Genomic DNA, 16,560 nt, shown 5'->3' on the forward strand with positions numbered 1-16,560 from the left:
AAACGCCGACGTCGGCACGAAAACGAAAGTGCCGACGAAGCCGACGGGGAAAAAAGGGGTCGCTGGCAGTCGGCCAGGCCTCGCACTACGCACATTGACTGATACAGGTGGGCCTAGCGATAGCATCGGCCAGTTCGCGGGTCGGGTCGCGATTGTCGGATTTCAGACGATTGTCGGCAAACATGCAGGTCTATTAATATTTTTTCCACCACAAGGAAGGCAAATGAACAGCCTTTAAGATGATACCGATAAACCCATATGACCAAAAATTAAAAACCTCTACAAGCAAAAAGTATATAGACATACATTTTCCCAAAAAATGAATACATTCTCATTTATCAAAAAGGCGTTCACGGCTAAATCCTTCATATAGTCGAAGGCAACTACATGTCTTACCTGAACTAAATCAGGATGAACATCTGTTTGGCCTGTTAAGAGATTAACAGTCGTGTGGAAACGTCTCTTTTTGAATTTGTTTAACCCTGCCAATCAGAAGTAAAAGCAGTTTATCAATTGGAATTTCTTTGTCCGCACATACCTAGGAACATTGTCAGCACCAGCCAACCTAGAAATTACTGGAAAAGGGGCAGTATCAAAAACAATTATTCTAACTTAAGTTCCATAAAAATGATTAAGTTATTCTTTTAAAATGGAAAAAACATCAATGATATTAGCATACGTTCTCGAAAATTGAGGAAAAAAAGGCCTCTTTGGAATTAAAAGTAACAGAAAATTGTCTGGGCTTGACAGAACACGGGGAAAGCTGCAGGTGCAATAGACAGCAGAAAATAATTTTCAATTATGTAAGCAAACCCCCCCCCAATTCATAGAATCTCAGAACCTTCTTTCCATAAGGAAGTACTGTCGTAGGTCATTCCATTTCATCCATTTATCTACACAAGTTACAAGAAAGTGACTTTGTAAAATCAATTGCCATTCTTATTTATCGCAAAGTAAGGACCACTTGTTCATGAACATACACTACTAGAAAGCACTCAACCACTTCTTACTTTTAGATCGATATGCTGTGTATTTCTTTGAATACAGCTTTGAAGCTCTGTCTGTAGGATCAGGTGATTTCCCTTCCTTCACAAAGTACACATGGATAAAGAGTGAACCATTGTTTTGAACAGTCTGTGGAATAGGAAAATATGCATCGCATTTTTTTAAAAACCGACACAAACACCAAACCATCTTGACAAGTGCTAAACATAATAATGGGAGAAGGAAACTAGAAAGGTTTCTTTTTCCAAAATGTGTAAACAGGATCAGTATCATAACACAACTTAATTGAGGAGAATTTTTATTGTTAAGAAATATCGTCAATCTTAGTAAAACTAACTTTCAAAAACATCCTCACTATGTCTTCTCCTTCCTAAACCACATAAACTAAGCAATTTTGGTACAAACACAAGAAACAATTTGTTAACAGAAATTTTTCTTCAGCATTAGGCTACCCTAAATCCTGATAATTCCAACAGTAGCACAAACACTACATCTAAGAGGGTGATTCTTTTAAAAAAATAGAAAAGATATTTAACAAAACGCTTGAAATTAATTTACATTTTTTCAGTTACTTTCAAAAACCTATAAAATACACAGTGAGTTCAAAGTTGCCATGAAAAAGGAGACACACATTTAAAAATAATACCTCAGAAGCTTCAATCTTTCCAGATTTCTCAAAGGATCCATCATTGTTGTCACCACTTGTCCAGTCTCCGTAGATCAACCCTTGCTCAAACCAAAATAGCGCTTTTTCGTTTTTGAAGTCTGTAAATTCTTCTTGTTCAGACACATACACGTACATATCCTTGAGGGGGGGAAAAATGCATTTTTTATTATCTAAATGCATGTGTCTATTTCATTTTTACACTGCAGCAACTTCCGTTATGAAAAATAATATAAGAAAAATAATTTTTATGATATAATTGAAATAGAAGTAATAGGAAAGGCAACAAATACCAACTTTATTTTTTCTTCTTTATCATCATCATGAACATTCACACGCACAAGTTTTTCACAAAAATATTGGACGACTCTCAATATAACAATTGTACAGAAAAATCTTGAAATAAATGATGAATCCTTTTCCAATTGAGAAAAAGTTATACTTCATTATAAATCTATATTTTTCAGTCAATACTTAGACATTATAATAAGTGTTATTCAGTGACAGGAACAAATATATCTGACAAACAGAAGTATAGCAAAGGAATTGGGTCTGGAGTTTCAGTTCCACTTCACGGTAAAACTTAAATACCGCTCTCTCTTTGTAGAACCTTTAGATTCTTAAACAAGCAACGAAGTATTTCAAAGAAATCAATTACCATATTCGTAAACTTGTCAAACACATTAGAAGATGGTCTTGCTGCTGGGCTAGGTTTTCCATCAGCCCCAGTTGTCTGTGCTGGTTGAGGATTTCTTCGGAATAAGCTTGCGATGAAGTAGATAAATACCATACGTACAACCAGGGTTTTGATCATTGCCCATCCATTAGGTCTAGCTTGTTGCTGCTGCTGCTGAAAAACAAGTTGGTAAATTAGTCAATTGTAAATTGAAGTCTGCTACAGCAAATGACTCATGTCATATCATGTAGGTGTTTTTATTGCAAAATAAAGGGAATTGTTTTCTTTTACACAACATTCATTTTTCAAATGGTCTCCTTTTATAAGGACAAAGGCACTGCATCAATGCTGTCTACCCCTTCAATTTGTAACACATTAAGGAAAAGGTCCCAAATGCATTGACGGAACCATTATTAAATAGAATGATAACCAACAGTTGAGAGAACCCTTTGAACAAAAGACCATGTCTTCCGGCAATTCATGCAGTACAGTATGAGTAGGATCATGGTTAAATTAGGTGCTTGGCAAAATGAGCAAATCGAAGATATCTGCACTTTCCCGCCAGTTTGGCAATTTTAATCCACTTTTTGTTTTTTGGCTCAACATTCTTTTTATGTCTATTTCTTTGCGTGCATTTTACTTAAAATGACTAAAAGTACAAAAATGTAAAATTTCTGTTTTCAAGGACTCTTTTATGCTATGGAATCACCAAACTTTGACGGCCATTTTCTCATTAACTTTTCTCTGAAACCAGGCGACCCCACCATCTCCTTCAACAGGGGTTGGTGATTTAAAAAATTTTTTAAAGAAGAATTTAAAAAATCGATTTAAAAAAATTTCAATCAGATTTTTTTTTTGACTTTTAAAAAAATGTCGACAGTTTGGAATTTTAGTGGCTAAAGTATGTTCTTTTAGTACAAAATGCATTGTTTTTATTAACTACAGCCTTCTTTGTTGTAGAAAAAGGTAAAATTGAAGATTAGCAGACCACCTGGCACCTGCATGTTATGAGCTGTGTAAAAAAAAAAGACAGATTAATTCAAATACACAAGCCTGTGTCATCTCGATTGTTTACCAAGAAAAAGTTGTGTTGCTGTGTAGAGCTGAGCATACGCCAACTTTTGATTCCATAGGGAAGTGGCTATTCTCACCCGGGGTGAGAATAAAAATACGATCTACCTCTCACCCAAGGTGAAACTTGCCAGCGTAGGCTATTCTCACCCAGTGTGAAACAAAACCTGTTTTTCCTCATTTTTTGGAATACTGTCTATCGGTGTGGATGATCAAATTGATAAAAGCCAAGAAAAAATTAGGTTATAGCACAAAAGTAAGCTAATTTCAGAGATGCCAACCACAGAAAACCGAAATGAGTATTGGGAAATATGAAAATGTGTATTTTCAGGGGAAAATGTGTATTCCCCACGACCGACTAGTAATAGTAAAATGTTAAAGGGGTTCAGCAATATTTCCTGAAAAAAAATTACTAGCTCACCAGCTCGAAAAAGGGAGCACACACGCGTACAATATACATGTATCCAGTCAACAACATGTCAGTGTTCAGTGTCGTACTGGGGTCTTGTTTGACTTAAATATTGCAGTCTATTATACCGCTAATATTTTCCTCTCATTATTATGTAAAAAATAAATCCTGCTTTGAGAGTTCGGAAGAGCCTAGAACAAAAATTTCGACAACCAAGAACCAGTCTGGGTGTCATGATTCATATTATGAACTGACAGACTCAAATTATTGCTCAAACTCAGAGAAAAGCGATAACTTGAATGACTCAAGTAGACCCATGCACTGTGAGAGTTGTAATAACTGTGGTAGGGCAAGATGTAGTGACACTGAAAATCTACCAGTCTTGAACAGAAAGCCACAACATACACTGTAGGCTAGGTATAATTTACTATCACCACATCCAATGAAACGTGAACACATTATTTCAATAACACAGACTTGCAAAGTTTGAAGGGTCCCGATTCGGCACACGGCCTGCACAAACGCGCGCTTTGCAGAAAGCTCTAATCAAAATTTTGAAATGTGCTTCCAAGTTTTTGTCCTCTGGTAATGCCTTCACAACCTCCCCCATAATATCTTAAACCTCCAAAAAATCAATAATCTCCTCCCCTTTTCCGTAGTCCTATACTTCGCAAGGCCGTTACTCCCACCAAAGACGGTCTTTGCTCACACGATGCCTCATTTATTTATGATGCTCATTTATTTATGACACGAATGCGCGCAGGTTCAGTGACCGGTCACGATGGCGAGCCAGACAATCTAAAAATCGGACTACGCTTTATTTTCTTTTTTTTCCACAAGTGAGAGCACAGAGGCGAGTCCGAGCATTGATTAAATTTTATAATTTATTTGCACAGTGACCTTGCCTTTATACTGCACAACCTGCATGTCACAAAAGTTGCGTTATTAGACAACTGCTGGCAAACTACTCAATGGTAACGAAAGCGAAAGTAGATCTTGATTTTCCCAAGCGAGCCTCAGTGTCACATACGCTTCCGCCTGCCGCCATAGCTGCCTATTCGCGTGAAAGTGAAACGTACTCGCCGGACCGGGAGAAGCTGAACGAATATAATATCACGATCGCGACCGGCAAAAATAAACTTGCTAACCACATCGGACTTGGTTTTCAAATATTTCAGTTCTGCGATACTGATACTATTTTGACAAAAGATGGGACTTAAGATAGGTTTACTCAATCTCATATTTTTCGCATTCCAGGATGCGTATTTTTTCATGAAAAGTCGTATTATCGTATTTTCGGCAAAAAATCGTACTAAAATACGTAAAATCGTACTGGATGGCACCTCCGTAATTTGATCGTCTTCAAAGATGCTATGGCTATTTCACTTTTCGAATCGAGCCAATCGAGCCGAACTACGCGGGTCGCCATTTTGTTTTGCCCGGAAATTCTCGCAAGATCTAGGCCTACTCCTTTCCTCTCTCTGTGTCTCTTTCTGAATACTGTCTACGGTGTGGACGATCAAATTGACCAAAACAAAGTTTAAAAATGATGTTAAAAAACAAAACTAAATTAATTTGGTTGTCTACAAAGATGCTACGGCTATTTAACTCTCCGAATCGAGCCGAACTACGCGGGTCGTCATTTTGTTTTGCCCGGAAGTTCTCACGCTACTCCTCTCTCTCTCTCTCCACTGCCCACAGACAAAATTGCACGCTTTTAGGCTAACACTAACAGTAGTAATAGATCTAGAACGTTTGTTCACAGCACAGAATTCTATAATTCTGTTATTACAGTGTAGAATTATGTGGTTCAGGGCGAAGGCTTCACTGGTTGGCCTAGGCTATAACAGTGAACGCCCACCGGGTGAGAATAGCCAAAAGACTCGCCTGCGCTATTCTCACCCGGGGTGAGAATAGAGGTGGCCATTCCATAGACCAGCGCACAATTCATTAAGTAGATCTACGTCAAGACTAGCTTATTATTATTGTAATAATGATCAGTTGCCGGGGGAAAAAAGACTGACGCGTATGCGACGTGCAACACCCGGACCGATAGTGCCCCCTCCCCGACACGCACACAGCCACATGTGTGCAGGCCGCCCATCTGACACCGACACACGCTAGCGAGCCATCTTTAATTGCTTCTGATGACCTCTTGACAAATAAACATTTATTAGAAGCGCATAACTTTTCAGGCCGGCCTCAAATTCATCATAAGATAAAAACTCGGCTCCTGCACAAAACGCCCATTTTTGCCCGAATTGATCACGGTCTCTACCCAGCCTGAGGCGAGTCACAAGTGAGGCAAGACAGAAAGCCGGAGTCACGAGTCACAGGAAATCGGAAGTCGGAAGTGATGTCATGCTGGACAAGAATCAGATTCCGAATAACATTTTTTCATATTCGGACTCCAGTCCAAATAGTCACTTCGTCGGAAGTGGCTATTCTCACCCGGGGTGAGAATAGAAATACGATCGACCTCTCACCCCGGGTGAAACTTGCCACCGTAGGCTATTCTCACATGGTGTGAAACAAGACCTGTTTTTACTAATTTCGGAATACTTTCTATCGATGTGGATGATCAAATGGATAAAGACAAAGAAAAGATTACGTTATAGCACAAAAGTAAGCTAATTTTATCGACTACAAGGATGCTATGGCTATTTCACTTTTCGAATCGAGCCGAACTACGGGAGACGCCATTTTGTTATGCCCGGAAGTTCTCGCAAGATCTACTCCTCCCCTTTTCTCTCTCTCTGTCTGTTTCTGAATACTGTCTATCGGTGTGGACCAAGGAACTTAGAACTAATGGAGCCTCCTCTCTCTCTTCGCGGCGCCGCGAGCAGTACGCCGCGTTGGGGATCAAATATGGCCACCGAGTGTGGGCTAAATCACGAACTGTGGCCTTTCTTTTTATAGAATTTTATCGGGCTGGGCCACGATGTGGGGGTGGGCGGGGTGGGGGAATGCACGCAAGGAAGAGGGGATGGGGCTGGGATGAAAGAGGAGGGGCGGGCCTTGGGAAGGGACGAAGGAGAATGGGAAAAATTAAATAAGAGAGAGAGAGAGAGAGAGAGAGAGAGAGAGAGAGAGAGAGAGAGAGAGATTATGATCAACTGACGGATAATGACAGGGAGAAAAAAATATGTGTGTGATACGGACTGTTCAATTCTTTTGGAGTTTTATGTTATAGATCTAATCTAGTTTAAAAATCAAAAAGATGTGTAAAATAATAAGAAAACTTGTCCGAGTAACATAAAATTATCAAACATATCAAATTAAAAATATAATCTTTCAAGATGCTAAAATATATAATTATAAGAAATGGATGAAAATATACTTTTAAACTGAATTTAAGATATATGATTGCATGATTCTAGGCGTGTGCCATAACTAACTTTATGTGTAAGGAATAGCGGACACAAAAGAGGGTCGATGTTTGCTTTATCTAATTGCTAACAGTATGTCTTGGTCTATAAATAATATTATTGATCACAATAATTTTGTTTCCTGGTTTTCACAAAGTGGAGCGCACAATGATTTCAAATATTCCACACAAAAAAGAGATAACAGCACCCTTGGAGGTGTGATCGCATGCATGAGCGTGGATAACCTTTGAAGGGTTGTTTTTTTCCAGTAAAGTATGATATGGAGAGCAGCGTTTTTAGTCCCTTATTACACTCCAGAGGGGGATAATTTATCTTAGTGATGACTCTTGTGTAGTAAAATTTGTTGTTGCTTTGTTTGGTTTATTTTTTAACAGCAGAATCTTAAGTGAACCGGAATTATTGATTGTGGGATCTTAGGTGAAGACTACAACAATAGAATTAAACCGAGTATAGTTCTATCTAACAAGACTCAAACTCTTATCCACCCCACCCTACCTTCTCCCCTCATCTGATATGGTTTGGTGTTTCTTTAACATAGAAAATATTCATCATTATTGTTGTTGAATATTGATTTCATGTTCTAATGGAGCCTCTAGATATCTACATTTAGACTACAGTAGCATCTAACTTGCACGCACAAAGGAAAGCAATATCTTTAATTAAAATGTATATGTATATACATACACACACATAATAATTATATATATACTCATAATAATTATATATATTTATGAATAAGAATACTTTAAAAAAATTGAGTATCCAAGTCTTTCTGCTGGGGTGTTGTATCCCTTTCAGCCTGGGTTGGCCTTGGCATGTAGCGCCGGGGCCAGCCTCTTATGAATTAATGATTTAAATTGTGTTGCTGGGGGTATAGAAACACTTTCATTCAAATATTTTAAAAGGGAAACAACTTAACTGTGAAAACTTCGGTCCACTGTAGCATCATATCGGTTCTTACACTTAAATACAACACAAGTGCAAGGCATTTTTACTAATTGACTTGCCTAATCTGAAGGACCTCGGAATAGAACCTTCTATCTTATCTAGATTTCAGTGCCATAATAATCGGGCAATCGCGCAGCGCAGGTAGCCCACGGTTCCGCCGCGAGAGAGGGCTCCTATCAGGCGTGCGGTGCCGCCCACAGAGCATCCTCCATTACTTTTAATCTCCTTGGTGTGGACTATCAAATTGACCAAAACAAAGTTTAAAAATGATGGCAAAACACAAAAGTAAATCAATTTGGTCGTCTACAAAGATGCTAAGGCTATTTAACTTTTCGAATCGAGCCGAACTACGCGGGTCGCCATTTTGTTTTGCCCGCAAGTTCTCGCGCTACTCCTCTCTCTTTCTCTCTTCACTGCCCACAGACAAAATTGTACGCTTTTAGTAGGCTACAGTAGTAATGGAACGTTTGTTCACGGCACAGAATTCTACAATTTTTCTGTTACCACAGTGCAGAATTCTGTGGTTTAGGATGAACGCAAAATCGGTTGGCCTAGATCTAGGCTATAACGGTGAACGCGCACCGGGTGAGAATAGCCAAAAGACTCGCCTGCACTATTCTCACCCAGGGTGAGAATAGAGGTAGCCCACTTCGTCTTCAGTAAGGAAGTGGCTATTCTCATCCGGGGTGAGAATAGAAATACAATCGACCTCTCACCCCGGGTGAGACTTGCGACCGTAGGCTATTCTCACCCGGTTTGAAACAAGACCTGTTTTTCCTAATTTCGGAATACTTTCTATCGATGTGGATGATCAAATTGATAAAAGCCAAGAAAAAATTAGGTTATAGCACAAAGTAAGCTAATTTGATCGTCTTCAAAGATGCTATGGCTATTTCACTGTTCGAATCGAGCCGAACTACGCGGGTGTCGCAATTTTGTTTTGACCGGAAGTTCTCGCGCTACTCCTCTCTCTCTCTCTCTCTCCACTGCCCACAGACAAAATTGTACGCTTTTAGTAGGCTACAGTTGTAATGGAACGTTTGTTCACGGCACAGAATTCTACAATTTTTCTGTTATCACAGTGTAGAATTCTGTGGTTTAGGGTGAACGCAAAATTTGTTGGCCTAGATCTAGGCTATAACAGTGAACGCGCACCGGGTGAGAATAGCCAAAAGACTCGCCTGCACTATTCTCACCCCGGGTGAGAATAGAGGTGGCCCTTAAGTAAACACAAAGGCCGTCGTTATTCGGACTCGAGTCTAAATAACATTTTTTCATATTCGGACTCGAGTCCGAATAAAAAAAATTCTTATTCGGACTCGAGTCCGAATATAATGAAAAAATGTTATTCAGACTCTGGTCCGGAAAAAAGGAAGTGTCTTTGTTCTATAGATCTAACATTCAGTGCTTCCAATTTTCCTCCATTTTTTAGTTTCCCCCACACCTTATCTGCCGATCCAATGCCTGCCGCCTCATTGATACGCCCCCTCCCACATTTCCCACTTTCTTTGTTGTAGAAAAAGGTAAAATTGAAGATTAGCAGACCACCTGGCACCTGCATATTATGAGCCTGTGTCATATCGATTGTTTACCAAGAAAAAGTTGTGTTGCTGTGTAGAGCTGAGCATGTATACACGGCAACTTTTGACTCCATAGACCAGCGCACAATTCATTACGTAGATCTACGTCAAGACTAGCTTATTATTGTAATAATGATCAGTTGCCGGGGGAAAAAAGAAAAGACTGACGCGTATGCGACGTTCAAAGCCCGGACCGATAGTGCCCCCCCCCCACCACCCTCCCCGACACGCACACAGCCACACGTGTGCAGGCCGCCCATCCGACCCCGACACACGCTAACGAGCCATCTTTAATTGCTTCTGATGACCTCTTGACAAATTTATAAACATTTATTAGAAGTGTGCTATAACTTTTCAGGCCGGCCTCAAATTCATCATAAGATTAAAACTCGGCTCCTGCACAAAACGTCTTTTTGCCCGAAGTGATCCCGGTCTCTACCCAGCCTGAGGCGAGTCACGAGTGAGGCAGGACAGCAAGCCGGATTCACAAGTCACAGGGAAGTCGGAAGTGATGTCATGCTGGACAAGAATCAGGGCACTACTTGGATATGGTGGTCCCGACTTGTGTAGGCCTAGATATCTAGATCTACTGAAATATATCGATACTGATTTAAATAGTCGGTATCAATGTTGTATGTTTTATCAGTAGCCTAGATCTAGATCTAAATCCAGCCTGCAAAATGAGCTGTAAAATTTCACTTGTTTTTCACAAGGCCCGGGGGGTTGCCCCCCTGACTTAAAAAAACAAAACAAGGGGTGTTTCAGGGGGGCATTCCCCCATGAATTGGACCACGATTTGATGTTTTGCAATTTAATAAGGTTTGAAAGGCTATCTCTCCATATCGGCACGCAAATCGAAAAGTAATCGTTTAGACTTAGAACCAGAAGTAATCGTCATTGGGGTCAAAACTAGATTTTAGAATATCCCTGTCACAAAAGTCGGGACCACCATATCCAAGTAGTGCCAGAATCAGAGTCCGAATAACATTTTTTCATATATATTCGGACTCGAGTCCGAATAATCACTTCGAAACACAAACACCGGAAACCAGTGGGTGGGTGAAAGTGGCTATTCTCACCCGCCCGGAAGTTCTCGCAAGATCAACTCCTCCCCTCTTCTCTCTCTCTCCGTCTCTTTCTGAATACTGTCTATCGGTGTGGACGATCAAATTGACCAAAACAAAGTTAAAAAATGATGTTAAAACACAAAAGTAAATAAATTTGGTTGTCTACAAAGATGCTACGGCTATTTAACTTTTCGAATCGAGCCGAACTACGCGGGTCGCAATTTTGTTTTGACCTCTCTCTCTTTCTCTCTCTCTCTCCACTGCCCACAGACAAAATTGTACGCTTTTAGTAGAGTAGGCTACAGTTGTAATGGAACGTTTGTTCACGGCACAGAATTCTACAATTTTTCTGTTATCACAGTGTAGAATTCTGTGGTTTAGGGTGAACGCAAAATTTGGTGAACGCGCACCGGGTGAGAATAGCCACAAGACTCGCCTGCACTATTCTCACTCCGGGTGAGAATAGAGAGAGGTGGCCTGGGGTGGGTAAAAGTGTGCAGGAATCACTAGTTTCACAAACACCTTTCCTTGGACAAAGGGTACATCATGTTGTTTTTGGATTTTTTCAATCCGCTATTATAGAGCTACTGCTAGATCTAGATCTAGATCTAGATCTAGAAATATACCAGGCATCATAAAAGCCAACGGCCAACCAAGCCCCCAAACAAGGCTGTCAAAGCAACCACAAAACCCCGCTTGCCAAGCCAAGCTAACTCATCTCCAGCCTGTCTTGCTCCAAATATAAACTTTTTCTTGGCACAACAGATAGCCTGGCGTTGAAACCCTTTATAAACGTTACCATATTTCAAAAACAAACCTGTCCATCGGCATTTTCAGCGTTTCCCTCAGCAACATTATTTGTGTTCCCTTGAACCACGGTGCCACTGTCGTCAGCCATGTTGAATTATTACAACTACAAATATTACTTGCCACAGAGGGAAACACTATTGCCAGATATTACCAACGAGACAGACAAGCCTTGCAGTGCAGTTCCTTTACACGCAGTGGAAAAGTGAAATAACTAAGAATTTAACCCCAAAGAAGCCAATAATGGGTCTTTCTGGCCACTATGACTGACCCAATATACAGCATTTACAGCCTTTTACCTCTTTTTTCAATATAACATTGAAATTCAAGGGCTTGGTTTCAAATTTGATAACTGTGACCAAAGGGACAGTATAGGAAAAAAGTCTGGTTCGTTTAACAAGACACACGTCATTCTTTAGGCTACGATCGAGGCGTTTGCAAATGAAATGCAACTAAAGACAAGTTCGTGTATGTTCAAAATGAAATGATACTTGGAGCAGCAAATGATGCCATTATGGGTTTTGGGAAACTCTTGGTCTTCTGAAAATTGAGGACTTTAACCATTTAAATCCCAATTGACTATAACTTGCTGGCCAAAACAACATCAAAAAGAATAACGTGTTATAAAATAGGAATATTTTTTATTCATCAAAACAATTTATACAATTCTCATCTTTCTGTCCCAAAATAAGCTATGTTTTTTCAGGAGTCATTCAGAAGAAATCCAGCTTCTGGTGACATATATCAACACGTTAGTGTTTAGTTTATTTATTTATTTATCAATTTATTTAGGCCTAGGCCTATATTTATATATATTTAATTTTCTTTTGTCATACTTAAAACCAATTGTTGTTTGTTTTGTATTGATTCTGTCTTTCGAGATAAATAATTATATGTTTGTGTTTTTTGCAGGGTCTTTTAATGTTTTTGTTTTTGTTTTTAATTTTTAAAGGAGGACGGCACAACGGTGTTTGATGTGCTGCTCCTGTAATAATGATTTCAGACACACCCTCCACGCTGCATATTACAGTGATCGCGATCTCAACGCGTTTTTACCTGATTTCATCGCTTTTACACCTAATCGCTCTCGGAGTTCAGCGCGCATGCAGTGGTTTTCCTTGGAAGTTACTTCAAAGTCAAAGAGTATATCGAACTTTAATTTGAAAGCTGAATCATAATCGAACACAGATTCGAACACATATTTCGAGTGCCAGATTGTTAGACATGCGCTTGTATCATAGATGTACAGAGATAACTCTATGGCTTATATTATACATTGTAGTACATGTAATATTAATGTGATAATAGATCAGATCAAACAAACAAACATACATACAGACAAACAAAACGAACAAAAGTAACTGAGTGCAAAATATGGGAGCTGCGAGCTCTCCAGCCATTATGATCAACTGCCAGCAAGACTGCCCGGCCATTCATTATGTAAAGTGTGAAGAGAAAAATAACCGCTGCTAGGTATAACATGTACCCGGTACCCCAGAGGTCGAATTGCATGGACTGGTATTGTATCATGACATCAGGGGGCATATTATGTTTTGCAATAGGTATTAGTAGGAGGGCGTCAGGCGCGGTTTGTCCATAGAGCACGGTCGTGCAGTGCCGCCCAAAATGTTGATTTTTTATAAATGTTCTATTACGTAAAACACCCGCAATAATAAAATAAAAGAAGCCAGAAACAAACACTAGCCAAATATTATATCAAAACAAGGTCCTCACTGGCACCATAACTGTCATTTCTGTGTCTATAGCACCGTAAAACATCTACAGTGCCATGCCAAAGTCCACGCGCTTTAGCTAAACATAATAGGATATTCAACAGTGTAACCTGACCTATAAATCGCTCTTGGGATGACGACACTCGTAGCGAGTTTGGCGACACATTAATATTAATAAGATGGCACATCTCAAATGTGCTCCTGCCGAATAGTGCCGAAACATAGCCCACAGTAGGCTGTCTAAAAATAAACGCGATAGACCGTACGCTATTCTTTGTCAATATTATGTGACCCCCGGAGCAATTCAGCGGAGTGCTCAAGTGAATTGTGATTGGTTCATTGTCTGTCTTGCCACTATTTTAAGTGACTCAGTGACCGTGAACCTGAGGGAGGTGAACGTGACTGTGCTATGAGTTGTGCCTTTGAAAGGTTTTGTAGTGGAGTAGTGAAAGTTATTACTTGCGTGTTCAGTTCCAATACAGAATGAATGAAATTGATGGTTAGCTAACAAACAAATTTAGTACTATTAAATCAAAGCGGCAAGTAAAAAGATTGAAAATAAAAGCACGAGGTCCTCCCTCACCAACCCAAAGATCCTAAAATTATACACCGTCTCATTTACTATGCCCTTGGCCCTTGACTATCTTCAGCATGAGATAGCTTAATTGTGCACGTCCACTTTTTAGCCTCACGAGCCGCCCCTGGAGGGCGTATAGGAGCCCACGTTACCGGAGCTGGAAGATTTCGGAAAAACACTTATTATTATAGTAACTCTCGCTGTTTATCACAGTAGCAGTGTGTAATTTGAATGTCATAAGCAACATATCGAAGATCTAACTGCATTTTTTTTCCGGTCGCAGCTTAGAAATTGATTATATTCATCATCATCATCATCATCATCATCATCATCATCATCATCATCATCATCATCATCATCATCATCATCATCACCATCATCATCTGGTGCCTTGCCGACTGGCGTGGGCGATCATATTGGACCTCCGTTTCACTCTGTCTTGCGTTGCAGCGATGGTGACTGTCGTTCTTGCTATTCCCAGCTATGTTGTCAACTTGTCCAGTATCTTTTCCCTCTGTCTGCCTCTACCTCTCTTTCCATCAAACTTGCCTGTTAATTGTTACAGTATTCTCCAATGCTTCTTTCCGCATTGTGTGCCCAATGAAATTTTCCTGTCGCTTTCGTATATTCGTCATAAGCTGTAGTCTGCAATTTGCTTCAACCAAGACTATATATACATTATGACATATACATTTGGTGGCAATAGACCGCCATTCTGACATGGATGCTATCGCGGTGTTTTTGGCCTGGGCCTGGGCCCTCTGATCCCTAGTTAGCTTGGGACTGCGAAGCTCTGGTGGTACCTAAAGGCAGTGTTGTCCTTTAAGATGGATGGCATGGTATTCTGACAACCTTCTGTGGCTAGATACTAATCTCATTGTCTTGTCTTTATTTTGTCTTCAGATTCTTGTGCCCTGCCGAGTGGGTGAGCCTGATTTTGCGCCGTTCTTTCTCCCTTTAGCTTTGCTCAAGTCAAACTTCTGTCCTTATTTATTTATTCTGTTCCCTTGACACTGGCTTCAAATGCCCACATCGATGCAAAAATTATAGCTCTACATTTAAACAAAGCTACCGCATTGGAAGACTGATAGCAAGGCCTTTGAGACAGCCGTGGCATTCGCACAGAGACAAAGTTGAAAGTCTGCAATTCTGCTGCCCTTCCAACCGTGCTGTACTGTACTGGGACCTGGACAGTGTACCAAGGCCATGGCAGCGACTTAAATTTACTATTTCCGCATGAAATGACTTTGGAGAATTATTGGCATCAAATGGCAGAACAAAATATAAGATTGTTAAACCGCGAACGTTAAAATTAATTCACATGAAATAGTGCATAGAGCGCGATTGGAAACAAAAGTATGCTATTATCTCTAGTATTATTTATAATGTTAAGCAGGACATATACTCAAACTGAGAATCAAGATGAGTGAATTAAGTCTGATTTCATACACTTGTAAAAGATAGGCCAACCACCCTCTTCTTCATGCATGTGAGATCTGAAGCAGACTTCGGCGATTATGGATCGCAGTTATATTGGTGTATTCTTTGCTCCGATGCTCTTAAAAAACAATAACAATGACAAAACAAAAACAAAAAACAGACTCACCCCCCCCCAGCCTCCCCCTCGCCCCAAAACAACAACAACATACAAACCCAACAACAAACAAACAAACAAACAGGCATCTGTCTTACGGGGGTTTATTTATTGTTAACTTGGTCTCTCCCCATCACCCATCTGTTCAGGTTCACTAAAAAAAATAAGTAATTGCTCTAGGTCTTCTCTTGTTTCATAAAATTTTGACTTGTATACTCATTCCGGTGAGAGCATGATGATCAAGGCTTTTAAGTCGATTCAAGTGTCCCAGGAACCTCAACGGTCTCTTCCTAAACTGTTTTCATTTGTTGCTCCTTTCAACACTACGTCTTCGTTTGGTTTCTTTTCCTTTTACGAAATTCTCAACAGTGTCATAAGAAAGCAGCCAGACTATAGTTCTATCTTTCTATTGCTTATATTCTATCTCCACTGTACCATTTTGGCTGTCATTGAGATACAGGAAACAGGCATTTCTGTTTTTTCAATACGGGACTCATTTTTATCGAAATAGACTTTAGCTATATAGCAGTTCTTCTTTTAATTTCTGTAGAGCATTTGATGTGGTGTGGTTAGCCTATTATATCCTTCAAATTCAATGTGATGAACTTGTTTGATCACTTGCTTATGAGATTGCAAATAAGATTTACTGCACTTTCAAATTAGATACTACTACCTATGTATTTTGTTTTATTCACATTTAAGAATAATACGCCCCATAAATTCATCTTCCGTAACAACATAATATCTGTAAGAAGCAATCGCAGGTCATTTTCTGATTCTGCACCTAAAACTGTGTCATCGTTAAAAATCTGATATTACCAATTATATATTCCCCTTTCACCCTGAGACCTGGACTTTCTTTTTTTATTGTAAGGATTGTTTCACTTAAAGAAAGGTAGTATTCAGGAGGAAAAAACCAAAGGTGACCACCCTGATTAGCCGAAAAGGCCCACATAAAACCAGGCACAAAAGGCCAAGTTACCATTTTAAGTAGCTTTACTTTGTGATAAAAGTAACGATTTTTTTCGGAGGGGGGGGGG

At 39.7% G+C, this 16,560-nt stretch overlaps 1 protein-coding gene across 2 annotated transcripts in view; it reads right to left on the bottom strand.

The window, feature by feature from the left end:
- LOC101856813 (cleft lip and palate transmembrane protein 1 homolog) overlaps positions 1-11,742 on the bottom strand; it is a 28,546-nt gene extending 16,804 nt beyond the window's left edge. Inside the window, exons 1-5 of one of the 2 annotated variants that reach the window (XM_005100816.3) lie at positions 11,627-11,742; positions 2,328-2,516; positions 1,652-1,810; positions 1,011-1,134; positions 397-482 (exon numbers count right to left, since the gene is read on the bottom strand). In XM_005100816.3, coding sequence (XP_005100873.1) covers positions 397-482; positions 1,011-1,134; positions 1,652-1,810; positions 2,328-2,516; positions 11,627-11,707 — 639 coding nt within the window. In that variant the 5' untranslated portion in view covers positions 11,708-11,742. Of the gene's footprint in view, positions 1-396; positions 483-1,010; positions 1,135-1,651; positions 1,811-2,327; positions 2,520-11,626 lie in introns of both variants that reach the window. The other variant, XM_005100815.3, reaches the window with a different exon arrangement.
- Between the last annotated feature and the right edge of the window lie 4,818 nt (positions 11,743-16,560).

Source organism: Aplysia californica, unplaced genomic scaffold (genome assembly GCF_000002075.1).
Source record: "Aplysia californica isolate F4 #8 unplaced genomic scaffold, AplCal3.0 scaffold00261, whole genome shotgun sequence".
Lineage (NCBI taxonomy): Eukaryota > Metazoa > Mollusca > Gastropoda > Aplysiida > Aplysiidae > Aplysia > Aplysia californica.